Consider the following 18706-nt stretch of genomic DNA (forward strand, 5'->3'; position numbering starts at 1 on the left):
AAACTGATCTCTCAGTAAATTATATAAGCAAATGTGTTTACATTCAAACATGGATCAGTCTCAGCAACAGATTAGGAAGCTTAAAAAAGTGGAAATGAGCAGATTTTTTTCTGATATTGTCATTTAAGGATTTGACAGCAGTGTGCGATTTTCTATACTGTGATATATTTCTGTTGATGATCACTGTTCTTATTTGGCCACAAGCAAACAAGAGCTTTGGCTTTCCATCCCAAGTACAAGAGGGATGGCCGATGGGGCTTCTAGACACGGAGGATCTTTGAATTTCAAGAGAAGTGCATGAGGAAATTGAGTGCTGACATCATGTAGGTTGGGCTGGGTCGAGCCCAAGGCATTATAATCAAGTGCAGGCCTGAGTGGAACATTTAGATTAGTTTCTATCAGAAATTGTTTTGGGTTTCGTTTCTTTTCCATGAAACTGCAGATAGCTTACACCCCGTTTTGGAGAGTGTCACTATTTTGCTCAACGCAATTCAGTGTTGTGTCAGTGCAATCTGATGACACATCATTTATTTAAATTTTTTTCAGGTAGTTTTCCATTTTCAGCATTTTAATGATGAATGCATGGTAGTACCTCCAAACAATCCCTGGGTTTGTCAAGGGCAGGAGACACAAATCCCCTTTGGGATTGCTTCAGAAAGGGCATTCAGTGTAAAGAATCTGCCAAATCAAACATGCGCCCCCTGCAGTGATGACCTCTTGTTAATAAGGGAGCAGGTGAAAGTAGCTTTCTTAATCATGAATCCATGGTGAGATATGTGTGAAAGGATTATACTTCATTTTATTGGGATTATGGGTTATTTCCTCACAATTTCTTAATGATTTATTTTAAATTGTTTATTAGTCGCAGAGGGGAAGCTGAGTTTAAGGTAAATATTCTCGAAATATCTCGTCATTCTTTATGCTTGTTATGTTAATTATATATAACAAATGTAATACTTTTGTACATTATCTGCTGACTAAAATAATGTAGTCATTTAATTGTGGCTATTTATTGTTGCACTTTTTTTAAAAGTAGATATCTACTGATGAAAGGGTGGAGTTGCAAAGTTTTTCCTCCTTATATTAAGATTCCATTGCACAATACTTAAAAGACAGGCTCTGTGGGAAGTTCACACATGCTTATGGAGGAATAAATCATTCTAACGCTCGACGTTGTCCACTTGAAATTTCCACACTGAGTGTGCTCTACATTTGCAGAAACATACAGTATGACAAGCCACCTCAAGCAAAAAATCTGAGTCTCATCCGCCGTGTGTTATCAGGCCCTGCAGAGATGTCATCTGGTCGGAGGCTTACATGTACACTAAGCCCATAATCCTCAATGTGTATGCTTGCAAACTAGGGATTGCTATAGAAAGTTTAATCCATAGGATACCAAAAGTGATTGTTGTGTACACTGTCCGCATGCGTGTGATTATAAAGCAATCACTATTACTGTAAGTCTCCGCGTCTGCGTGAGCTTGTGTGCATGTGTGTTGCACAAAGATAAATCAACAAGGCACACGGTTTTCCTTAATATAGTCTAGGATAATATCAACAGCAGTGGCTGGAATATAAAAATGGAAACAAACTCACTTCCTATATTGGAGAGAAGAGTTGGTTACAATGCATGAGAAGTGGAGGAAAGAGAGGATGAGACGGTCAGGAAAGGGAATCCCATACTTAACAGGAAGTAAAATGTGGGATCAAATATTGCTAAAAATCTACTGAGGCGGTAGCTGAGTGTGTTCACATATGTGCTCGCTTTTCTGTCTTTCCTTCAGCTCCTCTCTGCTTGTGGCTCAAGCCGTTAAAGTAATCACATGAAAGGGATCATAATGCCATCTTGTGCCCAGATCGGAGAACTACAGATTTGCAGATTTATTCACTGCTTGCTCTTTAACTGCTGTGCACTGTATCTCATACGATATCTCTTCCTTCCATCTGCTCGCAGATTTTGTTTGACCAGGCTCAGAGGTCCATCAAACAGCAGCTTCACACCTTCATTAAAGAGTGAGTATCACATCACATTTAAGTAGATTTAAGCACTTAAGAGAGGTGAGGACAAGTGAGCGAGATGTTAAACCACCAGCTAAGACTAGATGGCACAATTTCTGTTAATATAAGTAACCTTTATGTTTTAAGATTTCTATCTAGTCCCCTAATTGTTGTGTTAAGTGTGCATTTTTGTATCCACATGCAGAAATCTCCCAGTAATAACAGAAATTAAGAATTTTGATCTCACCATTTCTGATATGGCAAAAAAATTTGTGAATTCTTACCTTTGTGCTTCATGGTGCTTGCACCAGGGACATACGGAAGTTCAAGGACACCAAGAAGCAGTTTGATCGGGTGCGTGAGGACATGGAGCTGGCGCAGGTGAAGAACGCGCAGGCACCCAGGAACAAGGTGCACGAGGCGGAGGAGGCGACGCAAGCTCTCATCCTCAGCCGCAAAGCTTTTCGGCACCTGGCCCTGGACTATGTGCTACAGGTGAGACACACACAACATAGACTCTACTTGTTATTATTAGTGTTTTCCAATAGGTGGCGCTGTGAGTCAACTTCTGTTGAACCCATGCACGGGACTCTTGATCATTTCTCTCACATCTCTCCTGTACATCTCAAACATGAAGTCTAAAATGTAGAATTTTCTTTTTCTCTTCGTTTCTGGCAGATTAATGTGCTTCAAGCCAAGAAGAAGTTTGAAATCCTGGATGCAGTGAGTGACTCGGATCCATCTGTATCGTCACATAATTATACATATACAGCATATATGTACACCTGTGCAGTGTGTTAACTTGCAATTTGACTTCCTTTGCCTGCTACAGATGCTGTCATTCATGCGAGCCCAGTATACTTTGTTCCAACAAGGCTTTAACATCTTGGATGAGATTGACCCCTATATGAAAAAACTGGCTGCACAGGTAAACAAAACAAGCAAACCCAAAACATAATAAAGAAACCATACCATCTGGTTTCTAGTTTCATTGTCCTTTAATTTTGCAAACATATTTTATTTTTCACTCACTGCTCCTGCTGCATGTGTGATCTTGTCTTCTATGCAGCTAGATCAGCTGGTCATTGACTCGGCCGTGGAGAAGAGGGAGCTGGAGCACAAACACGCCCTCATCCAGCAGAGAGTGAGACAGCATGACAGCTCTTATCTTTGAGCCCATATTGCCATAACAGTTCATCCCTGTGTCGTTTTCTTCCAAGGAAAACTAGGGCAACCTTACCTTCCACTTATGCTTACTTTTCCCTCCACCAGTTATCGTCAGTTGCCATCTCCATTTGAAAAACATGTTACAGCCTGTCATATGCTGCCAAATTAGATCAGAATTCATTTCAGTTATATTTCAAATTATATAGTGCCAATTCATTATAGCGTCAAGATGCTTTATATTGTAAAGTAAAGACAATATTAAACAGAACCCCAACAATCACACAACCCCCTTTGAGCACGCACTTGGCAGCAGTGGGAGGGAAAAACTTCCTTTAAATAGGAACTAGAAGCAGGCTCAGGGAGCACAATCTGATATCCCCCTTTCATCATAATAATGTTGGTCCATCAACTAGCTAATGCTACAAAAAACCTCACTATCAAAATACCATGAATAACCTAAATTCAGCTAAGAACAAATATATCTTGATAATATATTTATTCTATTGTATAAATTAATAAAGAAAACGCCTGAAATACTCACCATGAAATGCTTCTCGTTCCAGAAGAGAGTTTTGTATGAACAAATTTATATAAGTTTCCACATTGCAAAGCTATGACATCATAAACATGATTGGTCAGCTGCAACGTTGATCCTGGACCAGCATCATTACGATGAAGTAGGAGCAACACCAGCACAGGGATATTAGATACACTGACTCAGGGAGAAGCAGCCATCCACTGAGACTGCTTGAGGGTGAGGGGAAAGAGCCGAGAGAGACGGGACAAAAGGCAAACTACTGGAGAGAGATCATTCGTAATGATGCTAAAAGATCAGAATACAAAATAAGCAGATGGTGTGGAGACTCTACATCATCTGTATTTTCATAAATACTAAAGCTTAGTGTCCCGCTTAATAGACTTTTCAGGGGAAATAATGATTACAGCACAAGTGGTAATCTTAAAGTCTCTGTCTCTTAAAGGCCTTTTCACGACTATTTCCAGCTTCTCTTTTTGCAGCCACTGCACAGCTCTGTGCAGACTCTCCTGTCTTAGCATAGGAGGACTTGCACTCATAATGAAATCTGAAATGCTCATCAGATATTGTCTACGCTGACCAGAATGTTAGATATGTTTCCTTAAAGGTTCATGAAAGGAATTTCTTTTTGTCTATTTACATTTTGCACTCTCACTTAGCATGACAGGCGCCTCCTAATTCAGTAGAAGTTCAATAAAACACCAGAGTTAAAAGTGGTATGTACCTGGCAGCATTAAAATAACAAAGCGAAACAGATCTTACAGAGACCACAGATGCCTTCATGAGGAAAACAAAGCCTTGAACTATTTATGTTTGCTTAGTAAATGCCACTGTCCTGTTTACTGTCTAAAGTTTGCGAGACACTGATAGACGGCATACTGCTTTTTGCGTTCAGGGTTACAGTAAGAGCAGGTCCCCTAAACATGCACGGCTCACTCCGCTTGAAGAAAAGCAACTCTTTAACCATCCCCATCCCCCCAGTAGCCACACACATGCACAGATGCATAAAAAAATCATCCATCTGTTGCCGGAAGAAATGCCAAAAGCATGCCTGTTTTTCTGCCAGACGCCCTTCCCTCCAATCGATTCAGCTGCCAAGCGAAGGCATCCCGCCAGACTCGACAAACAGCTTTGTGCATGGATTAATGACCTTTCAGCAACTCGTCCTTTTTAATCCATAAAAAGTGCATTGAATTGTACAACTTGGCTTCATTTCTTATGTTAGAAAAATAACGCTTCACGTGTAACATGTTGTAGTTCTTTTAATGAGATCAAGAACAGCTGTTTTATGTGTGTGTTTTTCAGGAGCTCTCTGATGTTGCTCGCTTGTGTATCAAGATGTGCTGGACACCCATCAGTTGCACATATTTATTCTTATTTAGTTTGTTCTGGTGAAATTAATTCAGTCACGTTCCTCCTCTAATACATTTCTTCCCCCCTCTCTCACTCTCTCTCTTCACTGTGTCCTTGCTTGGCCTGTTCCTCACAGACTCTGATGCAGGTGAGTTTGTTTTGTTTTTTTCTCTCTCTCTGTACCTTAACCTTGGCTTACTGGTTAAAATGAACCACATGTATGTTACATTTTTTTTAATTAAAGGTTTTTGAAAGGAAGAACTGTGTGGAACATTGCAGTAATGGACAGTTCAAGAAACACAGACCTGCTTTGCAACTGTTAGCCTGTATTTTGACCTGGCCTGTTTGGCTCTAGGTGTCAGGTTTCTTGTGTCGACTGGTGTAGGTTTTCAGCTGATCCTTGAAGTTTGTACTCTAGCTCTCAAGGGCACATTCTCTGGAAATTAAAAATAAAATGAAAGTAATCTCACTTTACATGAAAACCTTTTCCTGCCCCAGGAGATCTTTGTCTACCAGTTATTGTGTATTTGTAGCCGTGGTAGGAGATGTTTCACCAGCTCGACCGATGCATAAATCAGTGTGCCTTTTTGTAAGCATAAAGCGAGACTGTGTTTGCGTGAGAGAGACGTTAACGTCAGTATTTGTCTGAAAGCACTGGTGCATCACACCGATGTGCCCTTCTCAAAATTTCAAGCTCAGACTTCCTCTTAAACACCTTTTATAAGAGTCTAAGACCCTAAAATAAGTCACCAAAACAACACAGATATTTACTATTATTATATTCAATTGTTAAATAAATCATTACAGTCCGTGTGTAAAAATATCCAAGCAGGGGTGGTGATGATTTGATGATCAATCATCTGTCTATCACCAACTCAGTGCCAGTGCCTGCACTGTTTTTTGTTTTTTGGAGTCAGCTCTGCATTTTTGGTACATTTTCAGAACCAATCCTCATTCTGACAGGTCAGAAAACCAAAAGTTACAACTGCCAGCTTACAGCCAAAGTCAACAGATGGCATTAAGATGCACAGCCAGGTCTTGAATGTGAGGGCGAGCAATAGAAAAAGATTGCAAAGATATGAAGAGAGAAAAAAAGTGAAAGATCCAGACAGCAACTGATGACGGTGTAGGGCGAGACGGATGACGGAAGGCCGTCTCTCTCAAAGAGGGAAAAACTCAAAGCTCTTTCAAATCAGATGTCTGGTCTTTCTCAGGAAGTGCTTTTGTAACATGAAGACAGAAAAAGCATCACTGCATCAAGAGATTAAAGAGAAAACACTGCCATGAGCCATTTCAGTTTTTTTCACTGAACACTGACGTCTCTGTTTTTTCTGATATTTCTTCCATATGCAAATGTAGTAGTGTGGGAAGGAGCGCTATGAGACGGCAGAAGCTGTGAATTATAGATGCAATGCATTCTTTATTAACAGTAACTTCAGCACTCAGGGTAAAAATAAGACCGATTCATGGAAGTAGTTAAGCCTGCCTGCTTTATTTGCAGAGAAGTTAATAAGGGATAAGCACAGATAAATATATTAGCGTGGGGTTATCTGAAAGGGGCATTGTTGACATTTGGATGAAGCAGAAACAGTAATCAGGTGATGAGTGAGAAACCATTTTAGCCATTGCATACTTACACAGTGGGTTCTTCTTTACCTCGCGCTTCCTTTGATTGCCACGGCGGCTCCCTGCCCATCTCAGCTCGTCCTCCTGCACAGATCACACGCTCCCTCGTGCTTTTCTTTCACAGCAGCTCTTTTTTGTGTGAGTGCAGAACATCATTGTGGCTCCCTGGGGAACCAGGGCCTCAGCTCTCTCCTCCTTCATTGTCACCACTTTTAACTGTACAACATTTTTAAATCAGCGAGAAGCAAACGCAAAAATAACAGAAAAAAAACTAGGGTGTTAATACTTAACATTTCCTTAACCGCTTTTATCAATAAATTACCCAAACTATATCCATTTGTATTGCTTTGATTACACGCATGTTTGCTTGCAGCGTTTTAGGATGAGGTATTTTTTCTTAATCATTTTCTGTTGACTGGTGACAACTGCCGAGGTGTCCCTGTGGTTGATGGTCCCAAACAGGCTCACAAACTTCCTGACAGAAAAGGTAGTTAAAAAAAACAAACATCTTCAGACTTCGTGTATATAGTGACTGCTCAGGCTGGGCACCTGTAAAAGCAGTACTTTTCTATCGGAGCTGCGTTACACAGGTGTTGTTTCAGCTCCGTGTCCGTTGCGTGTCTGTTGTGTGATGGATTATTACTCTGTTGCTTGTGAAGCTCGCACACAAGAATTTCACTCGCATGTACTGTACCAGTGTACCTGCACATGTGACGTGACAATAAAAGTGATTTGATTTATATAACATGAAGACTTTGCCTGGAATGTTATTCACTATATGCAAATTATCATAAGCAGGTCACAATACCTCCAAATGTATGGAACTGTTTAAATATGTCTTACACAGCCTTACTGGTATGTTGCCAGAATTGCCTGTTCAGGGTCTCTTCTGTTATGCAGCCTCCTGTTCCTTTAGGCTACTTCTGCACTGCATTCTTGAACAGTCCTGGCTAATTGAAGGTTGTAAGACAGGAGGGGGCATACATATTTGTATAAAGCTACGCATTATTCTGTGTATTGGAATCAAGGGCTTCCTTTTGACTCGTAACAGCTTAGACTTGTGACAGCTGCAGCGCTTCCAAACAGAAAGTGCTTTTAGGGGAAAAAAAGAGCTGTGTTGTTATTGTTATTGCACATCTTCAGACTGCTCAGGCTTGGCGCCTTTAAAATCTTTTGTTGTAAAAACTTCTTTATAGGAGCTTTTGTTAGACAGGTGCCGTTCCACTTCAGTGTGTGCCTTAATAAAGGGCTTTGCCTGGAATGTTATTCACTATATGCAAATACGTGTATTTGTAATATACTTTTTTTGACTCAGTGCCATTATGCAGCTTGCTGTGTCTTTGGGCTACTTGTGCGCTACGTTCTTGCATTACCCTGGCTAATTGAAGGTGGGAAGAGGGGGGCTCCGTGCTGGTGTTTGGGGCATTCACCTCAAGTCACTTTGCTGTTCAGATATAGATCAGTGAACTCATTACACAATAGGACAGTTGACTGTGAGCATCCAGTATCCTCAGCAGATTTCCTGTTGTTTTATGATTTAAAACTAAATGCACAAGCTGATGAAAGAGCTCTTTTTAGTTTTCAAAGAGACACGTGGAGTAACGTACAAAGTCTGACCAGCACAGGCCCATGGGCTCAGTGTCCTCCTCAGTCATGCTGGACGCCACAATTGCTACAGAATCACTACTGTGAATCGAATAATAAAACTACTGTGAATTGAATAATAAAACTGAGCTTGCACTGCAATAACTTACCAGTGATTCAATTCAGTTTATACTGTAAAGTAAAAACCCTAAAATATTAGAAAGAACAATCACACATTCCCCATGAGCAAGTACTTGGCGACCTTGGGAAGGAAAAACTCCCTTTTAACAGGAAGAAACCACTGATGGAACCACACTCAGGGAGGAGCAGGGACCGGTTGGGGGTGAGAGGAAAGAGAAGAGCACAGAGGGAGGCAGAAAAAAAGGCAAACTACTGAGAGTCAGAGTTTAAGAACTGCTAATGATTAAATGCAGTAGTGAAAAGAAAGAGTGACCAGTGCATCATGGGAAGCCCCCAGCCGCATAAGCCTATTATGTGTGTTTAAGTTTTTCATTACTAAAATCGTATCAATTAGTGTAACTTATAATTGAAGCGTATCAGTAGAATTCAGCTGAGGGGCTCACAGTGACGTTATTGGGCAGGCCTGGACCCCTGAGGCCCGTCCAGTTTGGCTCAGTGGCGCTATGCAGCCTCCAGCGCCTTTGGGCTGGTCGCTGCATTCTTGCGCGGTCCCGGCTGATTTAAGGTGGGAAGAGGGAGCTCCGGGCTGGTGTTTGGGGAGCAATAATGTCAGCTTGATTAAGCAGGAAAAGTTTTTAGAGCTGCAGACAGATGGAAAGCTGACTCCCACAGAAGAAGCTCGGGCGGGGGTGAAAGGGCAGCCTTAAATCGCGGGTGGGGCGGGGATGAGGTATGGCTACTTTTAGGGCCTCACATGCAGCAGGAAAATGAAACGTTTGATCTCCAGCAGCCGCTGCAGGGGTCACCCCAGCGGGGCGCGAGGACACGGGGACAGCTGTATGCTAATGTGCGCCCGCGCCGGGTCCACGCGGTCGGAGGAGCGGCACGAGCGTGTCGCTGTTCCTCTTTGACAGTGTGTGTCTGGACTCGCGTGAGGAGCACATTTGTCTCCTTTATCATCATTTATTTATGAATTTAAGCTATTATTTTCCTGTCGACATCGTAATGCTGCTGGATGTCAGTGTGATAAAGATGAAGATACTTGGCATCCTGAGCTACACGCTGGTGAGCCTTTATTCATTTATTTAGCCTGAAGTTTTGATGAGAGCTTCTGTTCGACTCTTGTACGCTGTGTTCCTTTTTTCCATTGGTGAACAGACAGCAGGTTTAAAAGTTTAAAATGCAACAATTAGTTGCATGAGGGGAAACTGGAGTTAAGGGAAATGCCAACACGGGTGTTCCTCCAAATGTTCTTCTGCCTTTTATTCTGTAAAGTTGGTGCAAAAACGCTCAGTTGGAGAGCCTACAACTAGCCTGCTGCTCTCCAGCAAATATGTCTTCATCTGTGCGCATAAGTGGCTCTTGAATCATTTGGAAACACCTCCAGGTGTTTGGCCGGTGGAGAACCAAGCTGTTGTACCACATCCCATCACGTTTTTGTTGCTGGCATTGCTGAAGAATTCATGGCAGTTCACCTACTTATCTTATGTCTGAATCCGTTCGTTCCAGTGAATGAGAGGGGAATTTTTGTTGCAAGGAATCAGTGAAAATGCTTTTATGCTTTTAACAAAGCTAAAGGAAAGTGGAAAATTACAGAGGTTTCCCTGAGTAGAAAGTATGTGTGCCTACTAGTCTGCCATACTTTCAATACTCCCTCAGATCAAAGTGTCACCTAAGATAAGCGAACCTGAGCTTCAGCTCTTATTTCACAATCTGTGTGCTTTTGTCCTTCACTTCGCTGACCAGGTGGCATCTGACTTTAGAGACCCTTCTTGGCTAATCTTAGATATACAAATAGGTACAAAAGGTTTAGCTGAATGGTCGAAAAATCCTGGCACGATCTTTAAATGTAAACTAATAGTGTTGTGGAGAGGACACTGATTATTGAGGCGGCACAGCTATTGTATGAGCCCCCGATAAGGTTACGCAGACATTTGTTGTGGACTTTACGCTGATTGTTTCACACAAACAATTACTTCATATGTTCTCTTCGCAGGATTTTTCCTATGATGACCCTAAGCTGGAATTCAATGTGGATGCACCCAATGGTGTGGTTATGGAGGGCTACCTCTTTAAGAGGGCCAGCAATGCATTCAAGACCTGGAATAGGTAAAATGCAAAGTTACGATATATAACAAAATAGAATCGAGGTTAGCTTACAAATCAGCCATAACCTGTTCATATGGAAAATACACTAATGTGACAAGATGGGGGTAAAAACCTCATCTTTCCAACTTTGATTGCCTGTGAGCTCTCAGATTTCTATGCAGAATAACTGAAGAAGGAATGTGCTTCGTTGAGCTCTACTAAGTCAGCCGATTTCATTCCATTGGTTCAGTACTGAGGGTAGACTTCAGCATTTGAGTCAGCCTATCTCTGTCAATCTAACAGTCTGATTTCATACCTTCAACCCCCTCCAGGCGGTGGTTTTCTATACAAAACAGCCAGCTGGTCTACCAAAAGAAACTCAAGGTACAGTCTAATTTTGTAAATGTAAATCTATCGTTTTGGGGTCCTTATGCTAGGATTTTGTCACCACTCTAGCTAACCTACACAGTTTAGAATTCTTAATTCTATTTGCCACCATTTGTATAATAGCAGGTCAACCAATGTCTTGTCTTTCCTGTCGATCCTGTCACTAAGCTTTGTTTTTCTGGCACTCCCCTTTTTCAATGGCAGGATTCTTTGACAGTGGTTGTTGAGGATTTGAGGTTGTGCTCAGTCAAACCATGTGAAGATAATGAGAGGCGGTTCTGCTTTGAGGTGGTTTCACCCACTAAGTAAGTGTGTGTATTTCACTCCAGAATAAGCTCAACTTTATTTTTTTCAGATTGGGACAGACTTAAGCTAAAATATTAAACAGATAAAGATGTTTATAACTAGTTTCTATAAACCTTTAGGAGCTGTATGCTGCAGGCTGAGTCTGAGAAGCTGAGGCAGGCATGGATCCAGGCCGTCCAGGCAAGCATCGCTTCTGCTTACAAGGACATCACCGACAACTATTACATTGAGGTGAAAACAAACACATGACCACATACAGTAACACTTACACAATCCTGTTACGCAAGCCTTTATTTTTTCTTAGATCTTACCGAGTCTCCATCGCTAACTTGTAACTCCATCTTCACAGCGATTGGACCGGACTGCCTCACCCTCCACCAGCAGCATTGACTCTGCCAGTGAACCCAGAGAGAGAGGAGAGAGGGCTGATAAGGGAGTTCGGGGAGGAGGAGAGAGCCTCCTCCAGCGGGTGCAGAGCCTGCCAGGCAATGAGCTGTGCAGTGACTGTGGCCAAACGGCTCCCTGCTGGGCCTCTATCAACCTGGGAGTGCTGCTCTGCATTGAGTGCTCAGGGATCCACAGGTGACTGTACACTAAGGGCTGAAGTTATTGTGCAACAATCACACAGACCCTGTGGACTGTTTTAAAGACCCTGAAATACATGATGTAGGAGGCAGTCGAAATTCACAAGAAGTGAGTCGTTTATTTTGGCTGACTTCCAACAGGTGAAGCCACAAAGGGGAGCTCACGCAAGCAAACAGGCTGAATACACAGACAACATGACAAAGAACATAGATGAGACTAAGGCTATAAGTAAACAGAAATTCAAACATATAATGAAGGTCTAAAAAGAAATTAGGAGCTCAGAAGTATACTAACACAATCTAAATGATAGTCATGAAAACAAGACCAAAACCCATGATAGTCATGATAGACTGACCCCATCCTCATTCCCCTGCTAGGTTGCACTCACACAGCCCTCAATAATCTTATACAGAGCATTAAATTCATAACTTTTTCCTAGTTTGTGACTACATTGTAGAAGTGGTGACACACTTCTGCTCACATACTTATTTGATTAATTAACTTGTTATTGAGGAAGCGTTGGAGAAAGCGTTTTGGGCATGGATGACAGTCATGCCACATGCATACGTGGTCAAATCAAACTGAATGCCTGCAGTGAACAAACCAGGCAAACAAACTGGACTTCAAACCTGCTTTGTCACTTTGTTTTCTCTGTTGTCTCTGGTGAGTTTTTCCAGATTGCCCAACCTTAAAATAAAACTGTCCTAGTTTAGTAAGGCTACTTACAAAAAAACAAAGAAAAGCAATTCCTTTTCAGGGAAGAGAACAACACGTCACATGTCTGTGTGACTGACATTTGACCTGCTTCGGCTTGTTTTTAACACATGCCTGTTTAATGTTCTGCATTCACGCATCCCGTTACATTCACATTCACGGAAGTGTATCAGTTCTTATCAGTGTTTTTATAGACTTACTTACCAGTGTTTTTATAGACTTACTTATCAGTGTTTTTATTGACTTACAAAAGGCGTTTGATACAATTGACCATTCTATATTAATGAATAAACTAGAGAGATATGGCATAAGAGGGATAGCATATAAGTGGATGAAAAGTTACCTGGATGACAGATATCAATATGTTGAAATCAATAATGTAAAATCTAATCAGTTGAAGGTAACTTGTGGTGTTCCTCAGGGCTCTGTGCTGGGCCCTAAATTATTCATATTATATATAAATGACATATGTAGTGTTTCCAAACTGTTAAAATGTGTATTGTTCGCTGATGATACCACTCTGTATTGCTCAGGTAAAGACCTAGAACAGCTTCTGACTACAGCGGAAAAGGAGTTAAATATATTAAAAAACTGGTTTGATGTAAATAAGTTATTGTTAAATATAAAGAAAACAAAATTGATTATTTTTGGCACTAGACAAATGAAAAATGTATCTAAAATCAGGGTTAATGGAATTGAAATTGAAAGAGTGTATGAAAATAAATTTCTTGGAGTGATAATTGATGATAAGCTGAGCTGGAAGTCTCATATAAATCATGTGACAACAAAAATGTCAAAAACCATTGCTATTCTCTACAAAACAAAGCATGTCCTGAACAAAAAATCATTATACACACTTTATTGTTCTCTGTTGCTTCCATATATGACTTATTGTCTGGAGATATGGGGTAATGCATATAAAACAAATACTCTTCCTATTTTCAAGTTACAAAAAAGAGCTATAAGAATTATAAATCAATCAAACTATATAGAACCAACTAACATTTTGTTTATTAATCTGAATACCCTAAAATTTTATGATTTAGTCGAATATAAAATGGCACAGATAATGTATAAAGCACAAAATAACTTGCTTTGCCGCAGTACTCAGAAGCTGTTTAAAGTCAGAGAGAGTCAATATGACTTAAGGGGAACAGATGTCTTTAAAAAAAACAAGATAAGGACAAACATAAAGCAGAGATGTGTTTCTGTTAGAGGAGTTAACCTGTGGAATAGTTATGACAGTGATTTAAAAAGGTGTAGTTCATTTTCCTTGTTTAAAAACATGTTTAAAAATAGAGTATTAGAAAAATATATTAATCAAGAATGAAAAGAGCAAAAATAATAATTCTGAAACTCTTGATTGTTTTGCTTTGATGTAGTTATCTAAGGTGGAAAGTTTTTTTGTTTGTTTGTTTGTTTTTGCTTTGTTTTATTCTTTGCTTCGAGCCCTGTGTACAGGAGCTGCATGCAAAAGATTTTTTGTTAAAAGGGTTGGCGTAATAAGCAAATGCTTCAGCCAATACCTTTTGATTAGCCTTGTCTCATGATTTTTTGCTTTGTGGTAATCTTTATTTTGTATTCTGTATTCACTGAGATATTTAAATGCTAATCAATAAAATCAATCAATCGATCAAAAAAGTTCTTTTTTGATATGTCAAACTTTCCATCATGTATCTTTATCAGTCAAATCTGTATCCATAAAAAGGCTGGCTGCACTAGAATTACATTTAAATAAATGCATATGAAATATTAATAAGAAAAACAAGCACAAATCTATGGCTTTTCATACTGGATTTGTCGCGTTTGTGTATATTTTAAGTAATAAGACAATACTGTTTTTACTCCAGGGTCTTATGAGCATATCTTCAGACATCTGCCGCCCCAGGCAGTTTAAATAAAAGTAGCAAAAGTAAAATTGTGCTAAGATCTTTCGGTTGGATAAAAACTCTTTTTAAACTATTTTTCTTGTTTCTTTCAGGAGTTTAGGGGTCCATTTCTCTAAAGTGCGTTCACTGACGTTAGACTCGTGGGAGCCAGAATTACTTAAGGTGAGCCTTCTGAACGCTTTGCCTACAGCTCATCCTCTGCCATGTTTTTTCCCCCAGCAGAGTTACACGTCTTATTCCTTTAGTTCATTGCTAATGCAATTTTAATTAGCCCTTTTAAAAAAATGTTCACTTTCTGTGTTTGTTCTCTTATCTTATATTTAGCTGATGTGTGAATTGGGGAATACTGTGATCAACCAGATTTATGAGGGAGCCTGTGAAGAACTCGGAGCAAAAAAACCAGGCCCCTCCAGTTCAAGGTCAGTTTCCATCCAGCACAGTAATTTTTCCAAGACTCTAAAGATACCTTCTACCTTCTTTCTTACGGTCATTTACTTCCAGACAGGAGAAAGAGGCCTGGATCAAATCTAAATATGTGGAGAAACGCTTCCTGAAGAAGATGAGTGGCAGCGAAGCGCTGGTGGAAGGTGAAAGGAAGTCCCGCCCTTGGACAGTGAAGAAATGCCAGCGACACAGCAGCTCTGTTCGGGCACCCAACAAGGCTCGTAGGAAATATCACCGATATGAACCTGGCAGCGCCTCGCCGGCAAACCTCTCGGCAGGTCAGCGTGGGGACTTGTGATGTGGTGATAGAACCAAACACACTGCGAAGCCCAGACTGAGCTCTTGTTCTGATCTTTTGTTCTCCTGCAGCAGCTGCGGCAAAGTTTCGCCGGGACTCACTGTTCTGTCCAGATGAGTTGGACTCACTATTTTCCTACTTTGACACTGGCTCTGGTCCTCGCAGTAAGTCCACTACACAATGTGTTGATACAGGTACAGTGCATTGTTATTCTAGACATTAGAGAAGATTTAGGTAAAGGCTCCACAGTGAAACTCAGAAACTGAAGTTCTTATAGCAGTTTTCCACATATTTGTGATTTCTTGTGCAATCCGACCAATAATCTGTCTTTATGTAATTCAGTTTGTGCTAAGTAATGATTAACGTGTCCGTGGCTTGGCAATGCTTGGCCCTGCAGGTCTCAGTAGCGACAGCGGCCTGGGAGGAAGTACTGACGGGAGCACAGACGTCCTGGCCTTTGGCTCAGTGGTGGACAGTGTAACAGAGGAAGGTACGTGTGCTTGTGGGCTGTGTGCCACCAGTGTAAGTAGTGTAATCATGTTACATGTACTTATATTGTCGCTCATTCTCATGTTAAATTATTCACACACAGAAGAGGAGTCAGAGGAGTCTTCCAGTGGTGAGGTGGAAATTGAACAGGAAGTATCATCAGACCCTGAAGACCCAAGAGAACTCCACCCCGGCGCGCTCCTATACCGATCCTCCCGACTCCACAACTTGCCGCTCATGGCGGAGGCTTTGGCACACGGTGCTGACGTACACGCTGCTTGCGAGGAAGAGGAGGGCAAAACGCCACTCATTCAGGCTGTGATAGGGGTGAGACACTGTGATTAACATGTGTGGGTGTTTTGGTTTGGATAAAGTGATGTGGATGTAAATCAATAATTTCATTTATTAAATTAAGTTTATCTGTTTAATTGTTAAGTGACTTCAGACCAGTGCCCTTGACGTCAAGTGTCATGAAGGTGCTGGAGAAACTGGTTCTTGCCGGCTTTGCTTGCAGGTGACACATGCTCTCCACCCTTTTAAGCCAGTTTCTTTTGAGGGTGGATGTGTACATGCTGCTGCATGTCTCTCCCACCTGGATGGTATGGATGGTACTATTGGCATTGTGAGAGAATTGTGGGGTTTGGGGGTTTTTTTTTGTTTTTTTCCCTCCACATCTTTAATACCATCCAACCACTTCTAAGTGAGAAAGCTGCTCAGAATGGGTGTCACCACTTCTACTGTTCTGTCAGAGAGGCTTCAGTTTGCACAGCTGGTGTGGTGGTTAGTAATACTCAGGCATCACAGGGGACAGTCCTATCTCCATTCCTGTTTACTTTGTTCCCCGCAGGTTTCTAGTACAACAGTGACACATGCCACATGCAGAAGCTTTCTGACACTGTAGTAGTTGGAAATCACCTCCTCCTTTTCAATGGTAGCGAGACAAAAGAAGTGTTTGACTTCCAGAGGAAAGAAAAATTGTAACTAGGCCCATTAACATCATGGGTGGAGTGCCAGATATGCCATCAGGATCAACAGACAGACTGATTCACATCATTGGCCAGAACCTGGAGGCATTTGAGTCATCAGCTCTCCTCCACACTACAGAAGCAGCATAGCTCCTTCTCCCTCAGACTTATTCAACCCCTCGCTATGCGCCTTTTCAGGAAATCATTCCTACCGTTCTCTATGAAACTGTAACTCTTCTTGACAGGTGAACATGTTTGTCAGGCATAAGTTACCACACATATTTCTGCATTATACCTTCTTGAAGGTGTTTCTTGAGTTTAAAATATCCATATTATTTATTAATGCAATTTATACACTCTTTTTTTTTTAAACTCTTCTTTAAATTAACCTCATTTTTATTTCTTTTTTTTATTTGTTTTGTTTTGTTTTTTTATCACTGTTGGGTGTATATTTAGTGCAAACTTTCTATCTCACAATATAAGGCCCTCACTATGCGGCAGTGGCACTTTTACTATGTTCTGTGTTTATTATAGATTGTGGTTTTATTGTAATTCTTTATCCTGGTGCTGTAACACAATAATCTCTCTTGTGGGATAAAAAAAAATCTTTTTATCTGGACTGTCTACATTAAAAAAAACATCTGCAGTCATAAACGATTAAAAACAAGAAAGACTCTCCACGTAAATGTATCGTCTGCCATTATAAACACCGTAGACTTAAAACTCTCCATCTGTCTCTTTGTCAGGGCTCCTTGATAGCTTGTGAGTTCTTGCTACAGAATGGGGCCGATGTGAACCAGAGGGACATGAGAGGCAGAGGCCCACTGCATCATGCAACCTACCTGGGGCACACTGGGTAAGAGAGACGTAGAAGTAATAAGCTGTGTCTGATAATCATTGTGTTCTAGCCTGTGTTTAATGTCATGAAATGTGAAATTATTAGGTAAAAGCTACTTTCAGCTGCTCCCTTCCCACAACGTGGTTACCACAGCAGGTGGCTCCACGTGTGTGAGTTTTACGTTAGTTTTAGTCCCAAAGGGGATTTATGTCTCCAGCTAGAACTGAACCAGCAGCCTTTTCTCTTGCCAAGCGAATTTGTAAACCATTGTTGGTACACCTAATATTAATGTACCAACAGCAGTGAGTACCTTTTGTTTTGAATGTGAAGAAATGCATGAAGTAATCTTTCCCTATAACAAAACTGAGCTGCCCAACCAGTTTTGATAATGTTGTTATTCTTTGACACACCATATTGTTTTAACCAGGAAAAACTACAGGAAATGTCACTGTTAAAAAAACCACACACAAAACGTCTTCCTCTGCTATGCAGGACAATCCCACGTGAAACTTGCCATCACAAGTAACTCATCGCTTTAAAGTATTTGAAGTATTTACATTTGAAACTGCTTAAACTGAACCTATACATTCAGACTAAAGTATGAAGTACAGAGATAAGCAAATGATGAATGGAATCAGTGAATACCACATCAGTAAGTCATCACATGTGCAAGCCACAAAATCTGCCATGTCACTATTGCAGTGCTCAAGTGGACCATTTTATTTTTTGACTCTGCTAGGGTGGCATTTAAAATAATCCTTCTTTATCTTACTGTCTGAAACAAGCTGTTTTAGCTTCTCTTCTTTTAAGCCAAGCTTCTTGTCATTGGCTACCCTCAATAAACAGATGTTATGAACAGCAAATAGGTGGAAATATCCCTAACATGATGTGCTTGACATGATCATATTGGAGATATCCACTCTATGATACCATTCAGAGCCTTTGGTGATGTCTAATATAAGAATCAGACAGGAAACGAGGGAATGGGGCGCAGCAAATGCCCACGAGTCAGACTGGGACCCGGGCTGCTACACTTCAGCCTTATAGCATATGGTCAACCAGTGAGCAAAACTGGGACCCTGTAGCTTTAAAGATCTTTGTTTGTCTTTCCATCTTTGTTTGTACAGGCAGGTGTGTCTGTTCCTGAAAAGAGGAGCATCGCAAACAGAGGTGGATGAGCAGGGTCATGATCCTTTAAGCATCGCTGTCCAGGCTGCCAATGCCGACATCGTCACCCTGTAAGACACTCTATGTAATGGTAGCTGATCTGGAAGAACATGTATTACTTCATGGTTTTGC

General features: G+C 40.9%; 1 protein-coding gene across 4 annotated transcripts in view; it reads left to right on the forward strand.

Annotated features, from left to right (window-relative positions):
• acap3b (ArfGAP with coiled-coil, ankyrin repeat and PH domains 3b) overlaps positions 1 to 18706 on the forward strand; it is a 54537-nt gene that overhangs the window by 32941 nt on the left and 2890 nt on the right. The window contains exons 5-23 of one of the 4 annotated variants that reach the window (XM_025907377.1): positions 1955 to 2013; positions 2310 to 2493; positions 2677 to 2721; positions 2831 to 2926; positions 3068 to 3142; positions 5190 to 5201; positions 10401 to 10513; positions 10825 to 10876; positions 11084 to 11184; positions 11305 to 11416; positions 11535 to 11767; positions 14466 to 14535; positions 14698 to 14792; positions 14875 to 15095; positions 15190 to 15279; positions 15504 to 15605; positions 15708 to 15931; positions 17316 to 17425; positions 18535 to 18645. In XM_025907377.1, the coding sequence (XP_025763162.1) occupies positions 1955 to 2013; positions 2310 to 2493; positions 2677 to 2721; positions 2831 to 2926; positions 3068 to 3142; positions 5190 to 5201; positions 10401 to 10513; positions 10825 to 10876; positions 11084 to 11184; positions 11305 to 11416; positions 11535 to 11767; positions 14466 to 14535; positions 14698 to 14792; positions 14875 to 15095; positions 15190 to 15279; positions 15504 to 15605; positions 15708 to 15931; positions 17316 to 17425; positions 18535 to 18645 (2105 nt within the window). Of the gene's footprint in view, positions 1 to 1954; positions 2014 to 2309; positions 2494 to 2676; positions 2722 to 2830; positions 2927 to 3067; positions 3143 to 5189; positions 5202 to 10400; positions 10514 to 10824; positions 10877 to 11083; positions 11185 to 11304; positions 11417 to 11534; positions 11768 to 14465; positions 14536 to 14697; positions 14793 to 14874; positions 15096 to 15186; positions 15280 to 15503; positions 15606 to 15707; positions 15932 to 17315; positions 17426 to 18534; positions 18646 to 18706 lie in introns of all 4 variants that reach the window. The other 3 variants (XM_025907378.1, XM_013269168.3, XM_019358770.2) reach the window with 3 other exon arrangements.

Source organism: Oreochromis niloticus, linkage group LG5, assembly GCF_001858045.2.
Source record: "Oreochromis niloticus isolate F11D_XX linkage group LG5, O_niloticus_UMD_NMBU, whole genome shotgun sequence".
Classification (NCBI taxonomy): Eukaryota; Metazoa; Chordata; class Actinopteri; order Cichliformes; family Cichlidae; genus Oreochromis; species Oreochromis niloticus.